At 33.6% G+C, this 20,113-nt stretch overlaps 1 protein-coding gene and 1 non-coding gene across 2 annotated transcripts in view; one reads left to right on the top strand and one right to left on the bottom strand.

Moving 5' to 3' along the window:
- The first annotated feature begins 382 nt into the window (after window positions 1–382).
- Window positions 383–20,113, top strand: part of LOC130214903 (trichohyalin) — a 30,737-nt gene continuing 11,006 nt past the window's right edge. The window contains exons 1-10 of the mRNA XM_056446757.1: window positions 383–569; window positions 11,550–11,605; window positions 11,680–11,783; window positions 11,863–11,937; window positions 12,120–12,263; window positions 12,408–12,485; window positions 16,096–16,247; window positions 16,329–16,383; window positions 18,491–18,562; window positions 18,660–18,768. Of these exons, the coding sequence (XP_056302732.1) occupies window positions 475–569; window positions 11,550–11,605; window positions 11,680–11,783; window positions 11,863–11,937; window positions 12,120–12,263; window positions 12,408–12,485; window positions 16,096–16,247; window positions 16,329–16,383; window positions 18,491–18,562; window positions 18,660–18,768 (940 nt within the window). The 5' untranslated portion in view covers window positions 383–474. The remainder of the gene's footprint in view (window positions 570–11,549; window positions 11,606–11,679; window positions 11,784–11,862; window positions 11,938–12,119; window positions 12,264–12,407; window positions 12,486–16,095; window positions 16,248–16,328; window positions 16,384–18,490; window positions 18,563–18,659; window positions 18,769–20,113) is intronic.
- trnam-cau (transfer RNA methionine (anticodon CAU)) lies at window positions 950–1,021 on the bottom strand. The gene has a single exon. It is a non-coding gene; the product is annotated as a tRNA-Met (tRNA).

Genomic DNA, 20,113 nt, shown 5'->3' with positions numbered 1-20,113 from the left:
AGAAAATGAATGAATGAATGAATGAATGACATTATTCTCCAAATATTTTCCCCGACTCCATAGCACCTCCTTGTGGCACATCGAGGTCCCTGAGGTTTGACTGTTATAATGTTATAAAATAATTTAATAATTATAATTATAATATAATAAATGTTTATAATAAACGCTTACAATATCATAAATGTATTATTCATTCAAAACAGAATAATAATGAACTCAATATTGTTCCATTAATTTCAATTGAATGGGTGGGATTTGGTTAACCTTTGAAACAATGCCAACCGCTATATTTATTCCCTGCAGGAGTGGCTTAGGGTTTTTGTTTTTCTCTAAGCTTCCTAAGAGTTTGCATACAATTGACAAATGCTGGCTATTTTAATCTTTCAGCGGGACATATTGCGAGATCTTCTATATGGTGCTTAGCCATTCCTGCATTTTAAGATTGGATAAAATAGCCTTTTAATAACCAACATCATGACATCAATGAGGGAAGTTAATCTGGATACATACAGTTTGTCTTTACTTACGGCAAAAGAAGATATCCTGAATCCACGCTCGTCAACAAACTGGTATGATGACGATTACTGCTTATTTGCTTATTTCTGAAATCCATAGAAGAGCATAAAACTTGACAAAAATGTAAACATTGTAATACATGCAAATGTAACACATAGCTATTTATGTATTTTACAATAAATTTAGGAATGATTTATTTACCTTTTTTCTTATCGGAACTAACAATGATACAGTGCATTAAACTTAACACAAAACTTTTTAATTGACGTATAACTATATATAGTGCATGGGGATATTATAGAATTCTTAATAATAACAACGAATACATTTAAGTTAATTTAAAATAAAACTATACTGCATTGAAAATATTGTATATAACATTACATTTTTTCTATTACTGTTATTATTAAAAACACACGAAAATAAAAATGTTTAGCAGAGGATGGTTTCGATCCATCGACCTCTGGGTTATGGGCCCAGCACGCTTCCGCTGCGCCACTCTGCTAGTCGGACATGTCTTGGCACATATTTGATTCTTCAACACTACTTACGCCGCTCTTACGTTTTGATTATCCATAAACGCCGACAACTACATAAAACATAGCGCTCATGGTGAAATTCAGTGGAAAGAAAAATAAATTATGCTAAGCTATACAACAAAGATGGTTCTGTAATAGCTAACGTTAACGTTTACCGTAATGTGTGCCATATTCTGTGTTCGTCGATGAAGGTAAGTTAACGTTAACAGTTTTTGAGTCGCTAACTCATCATCTCGTATTTATTTTAAGGAATTACTGATCAAATTGTGCATATTTCTGTCCCCTCACGCCAACACGGGGAGAACATGCAAACTCCACACAGAAATGCCAACTGAAACCAGCGACCTTCTGGCTGTGAGACGACAGTGCTAACCACTGAGCCAATACTTTATTCATATCGTTTTACTAATGTTTAATTAGCTTACATGTAGGCTACAAGTTTACTTAAGTCAGATTTGGCGCTTAAAACAGAAGCCAAATCCTCTTCGATAGGAATTTACTTAAAATCTGCTTAGTTAGCTAAAATTATCAAGGAGAATATAACCATGAATGCCTAACTTTGAACATAGTAGTATTACTGTAGTATTAGTAGATAACTGCAAAAAAAAAAAAAAAAGAGTATATGGCAAACAAGATTTAAGTTCACTTAAAGAAAACTTCCAGTATAAAAACTACAGTACTAAGAATATAATTTACTTTCATAAATTAATTAACGGTGACACAATGGCTCAGTGGTTACCACTGTCACCTCACAGCAAAAAGGTCGCTGGTTAGTTTGCATGTGTTGGCGTGGGCTTCCTCCGGGTGCTCCGGTTTCCCCCACAGTCCAAAGACATGCTCTAAAGGTGAGTTGAATAAATAAAATTGGCCGTAGTGTATGAGTGTGTATGGGAGATTCCCAGTTCTGGGTTGCAGCTGAAATGGCATTCACTGTGTAAAACAAATGCTGGATAAGTTGGTATACTATGCTAAGTATACTATAACTGGTATACTATGCTAAGGAGTTCACTTGGAGTATAGTTGGAATATAAACAATAAAACATGTTGTACACTAGTTGCGTACTCAAAGTTTGTTACAGCATCACTTAAAGTGCACTTAAAATATTATTTTATCATCTTTAAAGGCCAGTTTAGTCCCAGCAATACTGAAATAGTACATTTATAATTATAAGTACTATTAGTAGCCTACACTGATATGTAGTAAACATTTTGTGGATTAAAACCATTCAAAGGTAGTCCAGAAAAATGTATTCATTCTTGTTTTAAAACAACTTTGATAAACTTTTTTTTTTCTCAAAGGAGCTTTTATTGAACACGTTGAAATATGAAATATGCAGTACAAAAAGCTTTTTACTTTTTCTTTTGGACAACAAACAAACAAAACCTGTCGCACACATATACATTTAGGTTCTATAAAAATAAATAAATAATATTAAAATAAAATACAAATAAATAATAATGTTAAGTAAAAAATATTTTACTTTTATATGTATAAAAGACAAGAAAACAAAAGCAAAGACAAGAAAATATTTTGAAAATACTAAAAAAAATTTAAAGAAAAAGTTCTACCCTTCTAAAATAACTGAAGAGTCCATCGTCTTTATAACTTTGATTAACTTTTTCGATCCACTTACAATTTGGACTACCTACAACAAAGTATGCTTAAAATATGTTTAACCTTTAGTAACCCGAAGTACCCGTATTTCTTTAAAGGATGGCCCTGTTTAATTCAATAAAACTCTTCATCCTATAATTTATTTAAAAGAATTAGGGCAATTTCCACATGAATGCGCAGTTTGTGACCCATGATAACTTACTTATGCATTGTGATTTGACGCAACCTAGCTAGTCCAGCATATCTTGGCTATGTTGTGGCATTTTGATCAGCTAAAATGATATTCCAGAATGTCTGTCTTATCTTAATGACCAAAACAACCCCCTCCCAGACCAATTTCCTCCCTAAATACCCCTTTCTTATCTTAATTAGCATGTTTATCAGTATGACAAACTCTCCTACAATCTGAGATAAGAACCTAAAGCAGGAGGATGTGTGTGTGTGTGGGGGTCAAGCATCTGTTGAATATTAAATTTTCGACACACTGTAAAAAATATCTGTTAATTAGTGGTTTCTGCATTTTGTGATTTACAAGTGTATTATTTACTGATGTGAATTGCATTATGGAAGATTAATCTCTGCTCTGTTGTCTTTTGATGTTGAAAATTCAACTCTACAGTTTAACAAAGTAACTTTTATTGACATTTTGGTAGTTTAAAATAATATAATGTACATATGAGAAATAATATAGAGCGTAATAAGTCTGTAAAATAACAGAAAATGTACTGGCTGTTTATTACAAGGTTTTTGTACCATAACATACAACACCAACCCAGACAATATATCACTTTTAACAATTAAAAATTTTAATAAAAGTCACTTTTTTTTGCATGTAAAGAATGCAGGTAGAGATTACACAAGAAAACTGGACAGATATATGCTCAGAAGCCCAAAGAGTCACAAACTCAAATGTATGGAGAGAATTGAAGTGGAAAATCATTACAAGATATTTCCGCACTCCACAAATTGTAGCAAAGATAAGAATAGGCTCATCTAACAGACGCTAGAGGGAATGTGGTGATCATTTAGGGCAATGGTCCCCAACCTTTTTTGCCTGAGACCACCTTTTCCCCCTGAAAATATTGTAAGGCCCCCATCTACATTTAATGATATTATCGCTCATATAAGTTTGCAGTAGGTATGACAAAAAATTCGAGTGGTTCGAGTGGTTCGAAAAACCTACACCCTTCTGACAAAGTCTAGAATTTGGCCCCCATATGAGCTCATTTGTCCCATTTTTGACAGTATCCTATTATAAATTGTGAAAATAACCAATAGAAGAAAGCTTTAAGAAGAATAACCAATAAAATAACCAATAAAAGAAGGCTTTTATTATTTTAATGGACAATTTCTGACTGAGGAAATGAGCTGGCCAGTTTGTTATTTGCTTATAGGCTACAGTTTGTAATTTAAAACAAGTTTTAACAGATTTCCATTTTTTTGTAGTTGTTTATTTGTTTTAAGATTTAATAAATTAGCATTTGAAAATAAGTATTTGCTCATATTTGTAAAATTCTAATCTCATTATGTTCTAAATGAAACTGTAATAACTTACAGTTTAAATGCATATTTGTAAATAAACATACATTTTTGTAAAAAAAATTGTATGATAAGCACTTTGCCAAAACTGAAGTATTTCTGTTGCATCAAAAAGTGGGGTAATAATAACTATCCGACAAGCTAATCCAGCACAAATTAGTGCTTAAAATGTGACTAAACGTGGTATTTGAACCTGGAATAACTGCAAATAGATCCACTTTTTGAGAAAAAAGAACCATGTCTTTTAAAATACTGGCTATGGGTCTAAATTCTAAGAATTACACATAACTTTAAACATAAAACATAGATTTAATAAATAGTTACATACACGGTACGTAAATGAGACATCTCCCAAAGCCCCCCTTTGAGGGGTCACTTTTTTTTTCAACTTTTCAAGGTTAAAAGTTGTTAGAAGTAAGAGCAAGGTCTTATAATACAATTCAAAAGCATAACTAAATAGGGAAAAAAAATAATAATGACAAAATGCAAAAAAACTGCAAATCTACAGATATTTTTTGAGTGTTTTTGAACACGCTGGAGGCCAAAAGGCAGTCACATCCATAGGGCAGAACAGCTCCTATTGTTTTGGCTACTGTTGTCTCAGGAAACGTTTTAAAAAGGGAGAAATGCCACTGCTGGAGGGACTTTTCAAAAGAATGTTGCTTCATTTGAGAGCTAAAAATAAGTCTGTATAGTGTTTACTGTGAAGCTTTATTCAGTGATAAGAGAAACCTTTTGGATTTTTTTCCTGACATTCAAAAAAGCAGATTTGATTTGACGTTAAGCTGTTTTTAAACCAAGGCCTCATTAAATTATTCAAACCATGCCCTAATTTGATCATGTGCACTTCAGATCTGTATTACATTATTTAGCTCATCGGATATTTGGATTTAATGTCAATAATGGATTCAAGCAAACGGAGATAGAAAGTGCCAGGTGCTAGACTAAATACGGAAGTCTGAAAAAGCAGGCCTCCGTCCGCATCTTCACGACCTTCCTGTCTCTTTCATTTCCTCCCTTTTTGAAAGAATACAAGTGCATCCAGGGTCTAAAATTAACAAGCAGCAAATGTGTTTGCAAGTGTATATAACAGAGTGGCTGGTAACTTTATTATTTCAGCAGAACAATGACTGAGACGTGATATCATTAATTACAATTATTAAATTTAAAAACCACATCGTGCTGTCTTTTTCAGAGTATCCTCTTAAGGCCCAATGTGTTTTTTTACATGCATTTTTTATTTCTCTTTGCTATTTGGGCTTATTAGAACCTATTTAGAACAATACGATGTACTTTTAGAGAAAAATGATGTCCATATATGTGGACTCTTGATCCAAATTTACATAAAACACTTTTTTCCTGAAATTTTTAATGTTTAAATGTTTTTTTGAACATGTTTTGACTATCAGAGAGTAAAAACTATTTTTTCCTATTTTAGACAGTTAAAAATGGTGTTTGGGACATTTCATATGCTGAAAAACAGTTGCAGGATGACACTGTATGCCTGTAACAAAATATAAAACATTCAAAGTATTTTAAATAGCAACTTAAGAGCTCAAATGTGCTGTCCATGTATGTGGACACTCAAGCCCTAGGAGGGTATAGTGTCTTGATTCACAGAAATAAAGTGCTTTCTGCAAGAGCTGTTAGTCTGAATTGCTTATGGGTCTCTGAACATGCAAAAGAAATCAATTTAAAAGGGACCTATTATGCAAATTAGAGTGTGTATGTAAAATTTCAGCTCAAAATACCACACAAATAATGTTTCATAACACTTTGAAACTGCTTCTTCTTAGACTTTGGTCAAAATTGTGGCATTTTGCGACTGTCTCTTTAAATTCAAATGAGATTGTGCTCTTTTCTAAAGTGGGCGGAGCTACAAACGCCTGTGCCTTAGCATAGTGGCAGATTCAAAACAGGACTAACGTTATCTCTGTTGAACATTGAAAACGTCAAGAAGTGTCTCAGAAGAAGGTAGTCGAGACTACAGTGTTCATTTGTGCATCCTGAAGGCTGATTTATACATCTGCGTAGAGTGATCGGCGTGACCCATAGCGCCTGCCTTGCACATAGTTTTGCATTTACAGTTCTGAGTGCTGTTTGTGTTGCTCTGCAATAACACTTCCGAAACGCTAGCTGGCAATAGGTTTTTATGATCCTCTGTGTTGAGTTTCTTCATGGTTGTTTTGTTTTTTCTGAATGCTACAAGTAGTTAAAACTCGCTCATTCAGAGGCGGGAACCGGCGGATGTGCAACAACTTTAATCATAAGATTAAACAAAAAATTTCCATCTGGAGCTCCTTAACGGGACACCACACTTGTAAACTCTCACTTCATCGGATTTGTGGCTCTCAGGACCGCCCGCGCTCATCACCAGTACCAAGCCGACCAATCACAGATTTTGCGCTATGCGTCATTGCGACATGTACTTACATTTTTTGAGAGGTGCGTGTCAGCGTCTGCGTCAGCCATGGCGAGGGATATGCGACCGCGTGTGCACTTGACGCAGATGCCTTAAAATTACATTTATAATGACAGTTAGGGCGTACTCACACTATGGACAGTTGCCTTGAACCGGGCCGAAGCACGATTGTCCCCCCTCCCATCTCCCCCGACGGCCCGCACTTACATTACATTCTGCCTGAGCACGCTCACTTCATCGATGTTCAGTAAGCGCTTTCGCTCAGCACCGTGGAGATTTCTTTAGTTATATTGTTTTAGTCGTTTGGGACGCAGTGACACACAGTCAAATATTTGAGCTCAAGTGAACCGCGCTCTGGCACACCTCTTCCAACCAGGCCAGGGCCGGCCAACTGAACTGTGCCTGAACCCGATTCAGAGCACACTTCTCAAACGATCCGGGAAACGGGCCTGGGCATGATTCGGATAGCATAGTGTGAGTACGCCCTTAGACGCAGACATTATCTTTGTCAGGTATGTCGTGAAAACTCTTAATGGCAATGGCTGCTTCTCAGTCAAGGCTGTTTTTTGCTAATGAGGGAGAGATTGTCGCTAATGGGCGGAGCTTTCCCCCTCTAAAGATATGTACGAAGAGAGAATGTCAATCAAAGTGTTCCTGCATACTGTTTTTATCAAGTTTGAATATAGAAAAATATACAGTAATTAATTACGTTTTACCATTAGAAACTGACTATATTCATACACTGTTGCCACACAACTGTGTTTTAACACCTTATAAAAATTATTATTATATAATAGGTCCCCTTTAAAATGAAATTAAAATTATTTCAGGTTAAAATATTAGTGTTGAAAAGACAGATGAATCTATCAGTTTATTTATGTATTTAAACTGCATTAAGTGAACTTTTACTGTTGAAAAGATTGAAAATGTTGCTTTTTTTGACATAAAAAATAGCTCAAAGTGATACATTGTCTGCATTGGTGCTGTAAATTACACTATAAAAGCCTGGTAATAAACTGACAGTACTTTTCTGTTATTTTATGGACTTATTTCTCTCTATATTATCTATTATTTCATAACTACTAAAAGAAATGTCAATAAATGTCACATTGTTAAAACGAATAACAAAATCCAGAAACTATTGATTAACATGTATTTTTTTACAGTTTACAAAGTAAAATAATAATAATAATAATAATAATAATAATAATAAAATAAACAGTTTAATATTTGTTAAAACGTCCAGCTTAAAAAAATATTTTTTACTGTCTTGCCTTATTGAAAAAATGCATCACTACTGTATAATAACACCATAACAGCACCCAAATCAGCTAAATTGTGTGTCTTACGCAAGTCAGATGTAAAATGCTTGACAGCGTCTAGTATATGTGGTCAAGAGTTTCAGCTCAAGTCATTTATAAACCGTTTCTTTGAACACAGCTCAGAGTATTCACCTAGATGCTGAAAAAATGTGTGGATTACCCGTCGATGTGATTATGCTTTCCAGAAGGGCTATGGTATATTTAACCTATGGCGATTTCCAAGAAAGTCTGTAAATAGCCACATTCATATATGTTTTGTCACATTTTTTAAACGTGGTGCACATTTTTGTGCTAGTTAAGCTTCCTGCTGTTATTTGTAGGCTGTATGTATTGTATGTTCTGACATTGTTGTGATGAGAATGTGGAGAAAACGAGCCTTTTGTTTTTTTGAGTGTGAGAAGATTATTGAAGACTCTGGGGATCTGAGAAGGGTCCTGCTGCTGTATACAGGCACAAATTCACAGGAAATGTTACTATTTGTGCCTGAAGTTTGTTTTTACTTTATTTTCCTGTTTAATTTACAGTACTGACTTTTCAGAACTTTCCCACCTCAGTTCTAATGGGACCATCAATCTTCAGACATAATGTACAGTGTATTGGCAGCATAAATGAGTACAGGTCTTATCTCTCTTTTAAATTTATACTTTCTGTAGGAAAATAAACTTTTGTATGTTAGATTGAATTAAAACTGGAACTGGTGACACGGTGGCACAGTGGTTAGTACAGTCACCTCACAGCAAGAAGGTCGCTGGTTCGAGCCTCGGCTGGGTCAGTTGGCATTTCTGTGTGGAGTTTGCATGTTCTCCCCATATTGGCGTGGGTTTCCTCCGGGTGCTCCGGTTTCCCTCACAGTCTAAAGGCTAAAGGCTATGGGTGAATTGAATAAGCTAAATTGGCTGTAGTGTATGTCTTTGAATGTAAGAGTGTTTGGGTGTTTCCCAGTACTGCGTTGCAGCTGGAAGAGCATTCGCTTTATAAAACATATGCTAGATGTGGCAACCCCTGATAAATAAAGGGACAAAGCCGAAGGAAATGAACTTAAGATAATAGTGCAAAATGTGTACATACCAATGAATATGCTAGGGGAAAAATCTGAAATAAACTGTTAAAAGATCAAAAAAAAAATCATAGAGAACCATTAAAAGAAAACAAGTAGATATTCTGTAAAAAAAAATAAAGAAATATGTATTATCTTTCTATTCCTAAAGATGTTAGGTGACCACACACTTATTTTGATGAACATAACAGTCAAACAATATTTATAAAAGCACCAAAATGTTTTGTCTACTCTACTTTGATTGAAAAATTGATAAAAATATTCATATTCAAAGGGGCTGTACTCATTTATGCTGTGCACTGTGAATATATAGACACATATTTAATCTTTAAAACATCAATATTGCACTACAGCACTTTAATTCCCACCACCACCCGTACATTTGAATGTTTCCTATCTTATTGGTATTAAAGTAAACATTTAGTAAAAATGAATCATATTGAAAGACTATATTTACAGATCTCGGTGTGACCAAAAAAATACAAATTAATTGTCATTTTAAATCTTTATACTTTGCCAATATCCTTTACTATATTTTATCCATTTATCACAAGGTCATCTCTTTGTCCTTCATTTGGACAAACTGCTGTTAAAGGATTTTTTTATAGGCTCACCATATTGAAAGTTTTGAAAACTGAAAAGGCTGCCAGCTAAAAAGGGTTTAAGATAAATTACAAAAATGTTATGCTTTTAAATAAAGTCATAATTATAAAGTTACCATTTATTAGAGTAAAAAATAGAGTAAATATAGCAATATTGTGGAATATATTTGAAAAAATCAGAATGTGCTTTTAATAACATTAATTTCTAAATGTCACGTTATCCCGGACGAGCCCCCATTAAATGATACAATTTAATAAGGTAAAAACGCAAAAAGCGTTATTATTGCTGGGTAAAATGAATGTGTATAAATGAACAAGGCGATAGTAAATTACATCCAATTTGTTTATTCCAAAAGGGTATACGCAGAAGGCCACCTAAATCGCTTCGGTATGCCATTACAAAATCAATTTGTAAGGTCTGTTTTCTTTAAAAATTAATGATCTTTACTGACTGATTGATATACGATATAAAGTGGGTCTCAAAATGGATAAGAAGCACTGCATTGAATTCCATTTTTTCAAGCCATGTTTTTAAAATATGAACATTTAATTTAATTCAAGTATTTTCAATGCAGTTTCTGTGCTAGCCTGCTGATTCTGATGGCACATGTGTGTAAATGGCTTTTCTTTTTTTACATATTATGTTATTGAATAAAGTCATATTTGTAAAGGTAACATTTATTAGCATTATTAGCATTTATTAACATTAAATGATACAATTCAATAAGGTGTCTAGGGAAAATGCAACATGTTATTGCTGGGTAAAATGAATGTGTATAAATGAACAAAGAGATGGTAAAATACTTTCAATCTGTTTAATCCAATAGGGTATACGCAGAAGGACTTTTAATTTCAGTATTCCAGTTAAAGCACTTCCAGTAAACTGGATGCTGTTACAAAATCTCTGCATTTAAGGTCTGTTTTCTTTAAAAATCAATGATCTTCACTGACTGATTGATATATGATATAAAGTGGGTCTCAGAATGTAAAAGAACCACTGCATTAAATTCTATTTTTCCACCCCATGTCTTTAAAATATGAACATTTAATTTAATCCAGTTTTTCAATGCAATTTCTGTGCTGTTGATCCTGATGAGCATGCGTGTAAATAGCTTTTCATCTCATTTTACACTTGAACAACTGAATGAATGATTAAGTCTGTTTAACTGATTGTATTTTAATTACATTACAACATCGATGCTGTAAAAGGAACCATATAAAATTGAAAGAAGTCACATTAACCATTCACCCGAAGTTTATCGGTAGGGGAACAAAACACTAGCTGTGCATATAGCCTATAATATTCCAGTAAATGATATGCAAGTGTGAGCTATTAACAATGTAGCAAATGAAGAAAACAACAATTACAAGTTAACTAAAGAGAGAAAAGGGAACCAGAGTTGCACCAAAGCAAAGAAATAAACAAAACCAAAAACCACATAATCTAGAACCCAGGAACAAGCTTGCTAACGAAAGGGCCTTAGGAACTCACATATACATATCAACACAACAAGACAAAAGGACCTTTAATGGAAAATAAAGTAAACAATAAAAATGACAAATTATTTGATAAAGATATGATATACAGGTGTATTTGTCTACATTGTGCATTAAGTGCATTTTTGACTGTTTTAACTTACCAATTAAATTAACATCTTTCTAAATTAAAATATTTGAAGTATAACTTATCACTGTAATGCCAAAGCTTAATTTTCTGAATTGTCATCATCACATGATCCTTCAGAAATCATTCTAATAACATACACACAACCAAACACTCAAACATCAGTACAAAACCATTCCTGTGAATGTTACTAAAAGAGAACTTGCATGCATTTAAAACACATTTGTCTTTGTTCCGAAATCGAGTTATCCATCCTAATGCAATAACACGAGCCTTTAATATTCTCTGTGACCATTTCTTTCTCTGTGAACAGGGCTTTATTCACCTATGATGGGATAATGAACAGACTCAGACTGGCTGATTCTGGAGGTAAGAGCACGCCGAATGTCTTTGAAATAACGTCTTATATTTGTGGCCCTGTTTTCATGCTGTGTGTTTAATAGTGGGCGGATTGAAAGAGTTGTCAACAAAACTCAACCCTAGACTGCCACTGTATGGGATGTGCAGGGTAGGCAAAGCTCAACCGCGCTTCGTCATGATATTATGGGTCAGTTCATCCACAGTTCACTGTTTAATGTAAAACACTCTTGATTATTCCTTTTCAAACAGTGTTTGTGGTTTCTCAGGTGGGAAAGGATGTGGAGGAGTATCGCAGAGCTGAGTGTCAAAGTCATATACCAGCCATCAGAGCCTTCTTTAAGGTAAAAAAGAAAGTTGGATTATTGGTAAATACTGGCGATAAAGAAGCATAGACTGAAGAAAAAAAAATCCCTTGTTCCTATACAGAAGTTTTATGGTAGTTTTATCGTATTAGATTTTATTTTTAAAATGAAAAGGTAACAATATAAAAACAAGTCAAACATCTGTGTTTTTGATGCCTCAGGAAGTGCACATCTTTCTTCCGGCCCACACTTTGGATGAAATCACAGAGGAGCGGATCTGTGCTCTGGCCTGTAAATCTGCAGGAGTGCCCCAGGGGTCGAGAGCGAGACCCGGACGCCGGACCGAAGACAGACACGCCACTGTGGTATGAGACTGTTACCAAAACAGGGCAGATTTTATTAATTCTAAATGATGAAGTTGATTGACTAGCATAGCCAATCAGGCAAATTAATGCTTTTAAAATCAGGAAAATGGCAAACAAATAAAAGCATCTCCACAACATTTCCAGGGCACCAATTACAAGCGGACAATCGCAGCTGCAGAGATTCAGAGGATCCAGAGAGATTCCTTCTGGGCACAAATGGAGGTATGAGTTTTGTTTTGTTTAATATTTGTTTAATGATTGTTATCAAGTATGTATGTTATGGTACATACTTAACAAACACTGTTGTCAATACATAACCATATAATAATAATTAAAACTAAACAAATTTTTAAGCTATTAAACTTTAAAACATAATTATTTAAAAAAATGAAAAACATAATTGATTTATAATTATTATACTTTTATCATTTATAAACAACTATTTATAGAAAAGTACACAAAGTAACATTTATTCAGTAATATATCAAAACACTGCCATATCATATACAATAAAATATCGAAAATAAAATATTATATTATAAAATAAAATAAAATAAAACAATGGCCTTGATATCCAATTAGTTTTATTATTATTTTATTATATTATTATATAAATAATAATAATAATAATAATAATAATAATAATCAATATTATTAGCCCCAATATTATTATGTTTTTGATTGGCTACTGTTGTCCAATTACTGCCTGATTACCCTTATTAACCTAGTTAAACCTTTAAAATGCACTTTAAGCTGAATACTAGTATCTTGCAAAATTACTAGAAAAATATGATGTACTTTATAATGTTATATTTAGAATATTTAAAGTATATTTTATTTATTTTAAAATTTAAATGAACCTTTATCTTTCTGATATAAAATTAAAAGCAACAAATTTACAAATAAAAAAATAAGTTCACAAACTATGTACAGCAGGAGTGTCCAAACTCAGTCCTGGAGGGCTGGTGTCCTGCAGATTTTAGCTCCAACTTGTCTCGACACACCAGCACAGATGTTGAAAGCCTATAAGAGCTTGATTAGCTAGCTCAGGTGTGTCTGATTGGGGTTGGAACTAACCTACAGGACTGAGTTTGGGCACCCCGATGTACAGTTTATTGGCCATTGTTGTGATTAGGTTTTAATAGTAATAATAATAATAAAAATAAAAAAACTGTAACATTTAAACTAATTGAATTCACAATCCATCAAACTAATCTTTTCACCATTTTTTAATATGAGCTGAATAATTGCGTTTTTTTGAGTCAGCGGCCGTTTCACTGGGAAATGTTATGTAAGCAGGCCCACTCTTAACAAGCTCACAGCGCTCATCATCTGCATTATCATCAACAGCTGTTTCGGTCAGACAGCAGGATCGCAGAGGAAGCTGTCGTATTTCTACTTTTTTCCCCAAATATTCTTAAAAATCTCACTCTTGAACACTCCTGCCTCTTCTCTGATCGCTGGCAGACTGGTGTCACTGAAATCTCTGTGATTGTGAACAAATGCAGGAAAATAATAAATGGTCCATTTAATGGTCCATCCTCTACTGCACGCAATATGATAGATCTATAAAAAAAATATTTGACTGTTTTTCTTTTCTTAAAATGGCTTAACTTGAAGTGCTGTAAAAAATTGGAAAAAAATCTTTTTTAAGGTACTTAATGATATAAAGACGTCCAACAGTGGATCTAAGCTAGAAATTTCAAATTTAGAATTTTCCTTATAATTAATAATTTTGTTGTTTGAAATTATTTAATTGGTGTTTCAGTATTATTAGCTTTAACACAGAACTTATAAAGACACCTTATACATACTTTCCAACAACTCATATTCCAACAGCTTTCATTTATTCCATTATTTTTTGCTGGATATTATTAAAAACAAACCTAATATTGTATTATCATGTATACAACACACAGTAAATATAAATATTTTCTCCAGTAAATAATATAACAAATACATACCAAGTCTAAAATATCCAGATGTATGAGAATAATGTACAGTAGCTACTAACTAACAATGTTTTTACTGTATATTATACTATACTACACCTGTCTTATCTGCCTCTGAGCTAACTTACTTGAACTGTCTGCATCACTGCTCTTATCAAATGTCCAGTCTACATCATTCTCATAGTCACTAAAACCCATCTCATCCTCATTTTCATCTGCAGGAAGAGCCAGTTCTGTCCTTTTCTGACTTCACTTACCATAGAACATGGTGGTGCTCGCTAATACACTGTTCCCTGTATTCATATCTATTCAAAAGTAGTATTGCCATTAAAACTAGATTGTATCCTTAATTAACATTAACACATGACTAGGCTAGGCAAGTTTATTTATATAGCACATTTCATACACAGCGGCAATTCAAAGTGCTTTACATAAACAGGAATAAAAGAAACAAGTATAAGAGAAATAAAAACAAATAATAAAAATGGCAAAAAAAAAACAAAAAACAGATACAATGTGTTATAAAAGAATGAAAAAGAAGAGAAAAACATAATAGTGTGATCTGTTGGACGTAGCACAGTGCTCATTCAGTAAAGGCACAGCTAAACAGATGTGTTTTTCTTGATTTGGATGTGCCTACTGTTAGAGCACATCTGATCATTTCTGGAAGCTGATTCCAGCAGCAGACTAATCAACATTATATTACTACTGAAGCTTTCATGTTGTTATTGTTACAACTTCAAAGTTCACAGCTGACCTTGCTAGCTAGCTAACCCATTGCAATATTGCATGTTCCACTAGTGCACAGTGTTGTCATTTGTCAACGCATACATTTGATTGGTTTACATAAAAATAATTTGATAAAAACTTTTTTGAGTTGTAAGTATGTCATCATAACTTACTGGAGGTGATGTTTGAGATTTTTTTGTGGATCTGACATACTTTGATCCTTTGTTTTTATTGACGTTTACATTTGCATTCAGCAACTACTAACAATAAACGCCAGTCTGTCAGAAATCACGCTACAGGAAAACACAACATGTCATTTGAACCAAAGCACATTGGCTAAACTAAGGTCTTCTCTTTCCCACAAAAATTTTTTATGTTGGTCTTAAAAAAAAAGTGGCAGGGAAATGAACATAAGTATCATGTTGCCATATGGTTACACCATGCAGTAGAGGGTTAAATGATTACATTTAAAACAGAGGAGAAGCAGATCGGTTTGATTGTACCAGGGAAATACAGAAGCACTTCTGGTGCTAAAACATTTGCCGTCGGCATGCAGAGGAATGATCTGCTCTCAATGCTGCAGGTGTGAGGGATGGCTGTGTGGCACTGTGCCGCCTTTGAGTGCTCTCAGGCGGGGGAGAGGCGGACGGCATCACCCGCAGCTCGTTGCGAAGAGAAACGTTAGGAATGGTACAGCACAGACACAAGACTCTCTAAAAAAGTCTAATAACACCTAAAAACACTCGCTAGTCACTTTTTTGAAAATTTGGCACTATGGAGGTCTGAAAAGTTGCTAAGTTGGCAACACTGGCTAGCAGTTTCTTTGATTAGTTCCATTATTCATGGGGACTCAGTTTTTAAAAGATTTAAAATCGTAACAGTTCTTGACAGATTTTACAACATATGATTGAAAATGTATAAAGGAGCTATATGATCAATATTGGCATTGGTTGGGGGCCCCTATTTCCCTGGGGCCCTGAGTGGCTGCTTACCTCGCTTATTGGTTAAGTCCGACCCTGCGCAAAGTCAAAATAAAATAGTTATTAATTAGTTATTAAAACTATTATGTTAAAATATTCTTTTTTTTCCGTTAAACAGCCCTTGGTAAATATTTGAAAAAGAAAGTAAGTTGTTTCTGACCATTTTTCCAGAGAGAAGAGGAGGAAAGGAAAAAGGAGGAACAGCGGAGGGCAGCAGAGGACAGAAGACAGAGAGAGAGAGAACGAATGATCCAGGAGAAGAGAGAAGCCACGGAGAGAGAGAGGAGGATGCAGCAACAAGAAGAGAAAATAAAGGAGCAGAGGTCAGTCAAACCTTTCCAAACATTTCTCACTAAATTACAGAAAAAAAAAAACTTGTAAACTTGTAAACTCTTTTTAAATAGGAGAATACAGGCCCAGCTGGAGGCAGAAGCTCACAAACAGGAGAAAATCAAATGGGTATGAGTGTGTTTCTGTATGTGTGTTTGCATGCATAAAGTCATGGAAAATACTAATTAAAGGGATAGTTCACCCAAAAATAATTGTTTACTCATTCTCAACTTCTCAAACCTGTTTGGGTTTCTTTCTTCTGTTGAACACAAAAGAAGAAATTTTGAAGAATGTTGGAAATTAGCAGCCATTGACTTCCATAGTATTTTTGTTGCTACTATGGATGTCAATGGCTGCTGTTTTGCAACATTTTTCAAAATATCTTCTTTTGTGTTCAACAATCACTAAAAGAAAGAAAGAAAGAAAGAAATTTTAGTTTTTTTTTTTACTATTATTATGTTTGTGTGAACTTTCCTTTTAAGAGAGATTATTCAGTAATGTCATGAACGTAATGGATAAATAAGGTATGCATGTAAAATATTAACATTTATCACAAATATCTTTTTGTTATATCTCTAAATAATAATAATAAAAACCTTACCTAAACTTTAATTGAAAAAAAATCTGAAAATAAAAACAATCCATATATTTGAATTCATAAGAACTATTATAGAAAACTACAAATGTTATTAATTCATTTTCCTTCAGCTTAATCTCTGATTTATCAGGGGTCACCACTGCGAAATGAAAAATCAACTATTCCAGCATATGTTTGCCCTTCCAGCTGCAACCCAGTACAGGGAAACACCCATACACTCTCACATTCACACACACATTCACTACGGCCAATTTAGTTTATTCAATTCACCTATAGCGCATGTCTGTAGTTGGAAACCGGAGCACCCGGAGGAAACCTACGCCAACACGGGGAGAACATGGAAACTCCACACAGAAATGCCAACTGGCCCAGCCAGGGACTCGAACCAGTGACCTTGTTGCTGTGAGGTGACAGTGCTAACCACTGAGCCACCATGCCGCCCTAAATGTTACTCAATAATATAAAAAACCATGCCATAACATATCTAATTTAACTTAATTGAATTTAGTTTCTCTTAATTTAATGGACATATAAGGTATGTGTATAAAATATGTATATTTGTTTTATTCTATAAAGATCTTATAGCATTTTGAGCAAATTTCAAATAAAATTATTGCCATTTAGAATAAAAAAAATTTCCCAGAAAATTCATAAGAACTATGAATATAAAACTACAAATGTTAATCAATTATATATATAAAAAAACACTGTCATAACATATCTATAAAATGTAATTTATTTATTTAGTTTCTCTGAATTTAATGGACATACAGTTGGTCAGAATTATTAGCCCCCCTAAATTAATAGCCCCCTGTTTATTTTTTTGTTTCTGTTTAATGGAGAGATTTTTTTCAACACATTTCTTAACATAATAGTTTTAATAACTGATCTCTAATAACTGATTTATTTTATCTTTGCCATGAGGACAGTCAATAATATTTTACTAGATGTTTTTCAAGACACTTCTATAGAGCTTGAAGGCTTAACTAGGTTAATTAGATTAACTAGGCAGGTTAGAGTAATTAGGCAAGTTATTGTATAACGATGGTTTGTTCTGTAGACTATAGAAAAAATATATAACCTAAAGGGACTAATAATTTTGTCCTTAAAATGGTGTTTAAAAAAATTAAAAACAGTTTTTATTCTAGCCGAAATAAAGCAAATAAGACTTTCTCCAGAAGTAAAAAATATTATCAGACACACTGTGAAAATTTTCTTGCTCTGTTAAACATCATTTAGGAAATATTTAAAAAAGAAAAAAAAATTCAAAGGGGGGCTAATAATTCTGACTTTAACTGTGTGTGTAAAATATTAACATTTGCTTCATTCTATAAAGGCTTGGTTCTACAAATTTCACATGAAATTATTGTCAGAAAATCATGTTTACTTTTGTTGTGGTTAAAAATCAGGGTTATTTCACCAAACGTTGGTGTTGTTTTGTCTAAAAACATGGTACTTTTTTAGATTTCATGTAACAAAAAAATGCACTAAATTATATTTTAATTAAAAATTTGGAAGAAATGTCTACAATACTTTATAGAAAAAAAATAAAAATGTCAAATGACCACAAAAGAACGTAAATCCAGAATCAAGTGATCATTTTTTAATAGCTGCATATTTATCTCTCTTACATAACAGGAGCACCAGAAAAGGGAGCGCGAAGATGAAGAAGTGAGATCTTCACGCTCTGAATCGGAAGAAAAAGCTGCGGTGAGTTCTGTCAATCAAACCTGAACCCTCCCCACCCCCAAGTATGAAGCCAGTGAACGTTATGATATAAATCTGTAATACTCTGTATGTCCAGCAGGAGGCAGCAGCTCTGGTGTCTCAGCGACCTGTAAACCCCAGAGAGTTTTTCAGACAACTGTCCTCCTCCAGCATCCAAACGGGCTCCCGTCCCAACTCGCCACGTCCAGGTACAGTGCAGCATCGACATAAAAATTAGCATTGACTGAAATATTAACTGCACATCTGAGAACTTCTCTTAGAAAAGCCAAGTTCATTTATAGACCATTTCAATGTGGTCATGTCATTGACCCATAACATTTCCTGCTTGCTATCAAACTATTTCTTAACTGTAACAAGAGGCAATTCAATCATATCTTAATTTAAAACAGCTGTCATCACTTTTTTTTTATCAATAAGTGGACCTTTTTGGATTCTCAGAAGCTATGGAAATTGAAAATGTAATGCAGGAAATACATTAGGACTGTTGCTATTGTTTACATCCCTCAAAATGGTCTATATTTGCATTTTCAAATTCAAAACAACAGATGAATAATGATTCATTAACGTGTTTGTTTCATATTTCATAATGTTATTTGTTACACAATGTTTTAATATTGTTACATTCATGTTCAAAATGTTTGGGGTCTATGATTTTTAGAAAAGCTTTATTCAGCAATGATGCATTAAACTGACAAAATTGCCTTTTACATTAAAACAAAATATTTATATTTCAAATATATGGTTTTTGAATGTTTTGTATCTGAAAAAAAATGATTTGTATGATACTGGAGTGAAAATTCAGCTTCAAATCAATGAAATAAAAAGCACCTGGAAGAAACCCACACCAATACGGGGAGAACATGCAAACTCCACACAGAAATTCTAACTGGTCCAGCCGGGACTCGAACCAGCAACCTTCTTGCTGTGAGGTGACAGTGCTAACTGCTGAGCCAACGCGTCGCCCTAATCTAGATTTATGCTGTACAAATGTTATTTATTTATTTATTTTCTTAATTTATTGACAAACTTAAACATGATTAGACATTGGAGGATAACCAGTTTCAAAGTATACCGCGGTTTGGAAAAGTCAGCGGTTTTAAAACCGCAAAAAATTCTGTTATACCGTTCGTAAGGTATACGTAAGTTTTTTTGTGTGTTTTTTACGTTTTGTAAAGAAATCTGTGTTTTTGAAACTAATCAAGATAGCAGATGTCATTTATTTATTTTAATTATTTAGCCTGACATGTTTACTGTTACAAAATATTCTAAATGTTTCCTAAAATAAAATATATTGTGTTCAATGGTGGAAAAAAGTAGTTTTTTACCCAGACATTTGAAAAGAACTTAATTTAGAGCAGTAAACACAATACCTTAATACCATGAAACTATATTTTTATCCAACGTTATCAGAAACTTACACCGGCCCATGCCTAAACGTGATTCTCAAACTTAAAAGTGTAACCAGCATATAAGCATATACTGAATGAAACGAATATCTGAACTGTACATAAAACGTCTTCATATCAGAATTGA

This window comes from Danio aesculapii, chromosome 21 (assembly GCF_903798145.1).
Source record: "Danio aesculapii chromosome 21, fDanAes4.1, whole genome shotgun sequence".
Classification (NCBI taxonomy): domain Eukaryota; kingdom Metazoa; phylum Chordata; class Actinopteri; order Cypriniformes; family Danionidae; genus Danio; species Danio aesculapii.
This window is presented reverse-complemented; position numbering and strand designations above follow the sequence as displayed.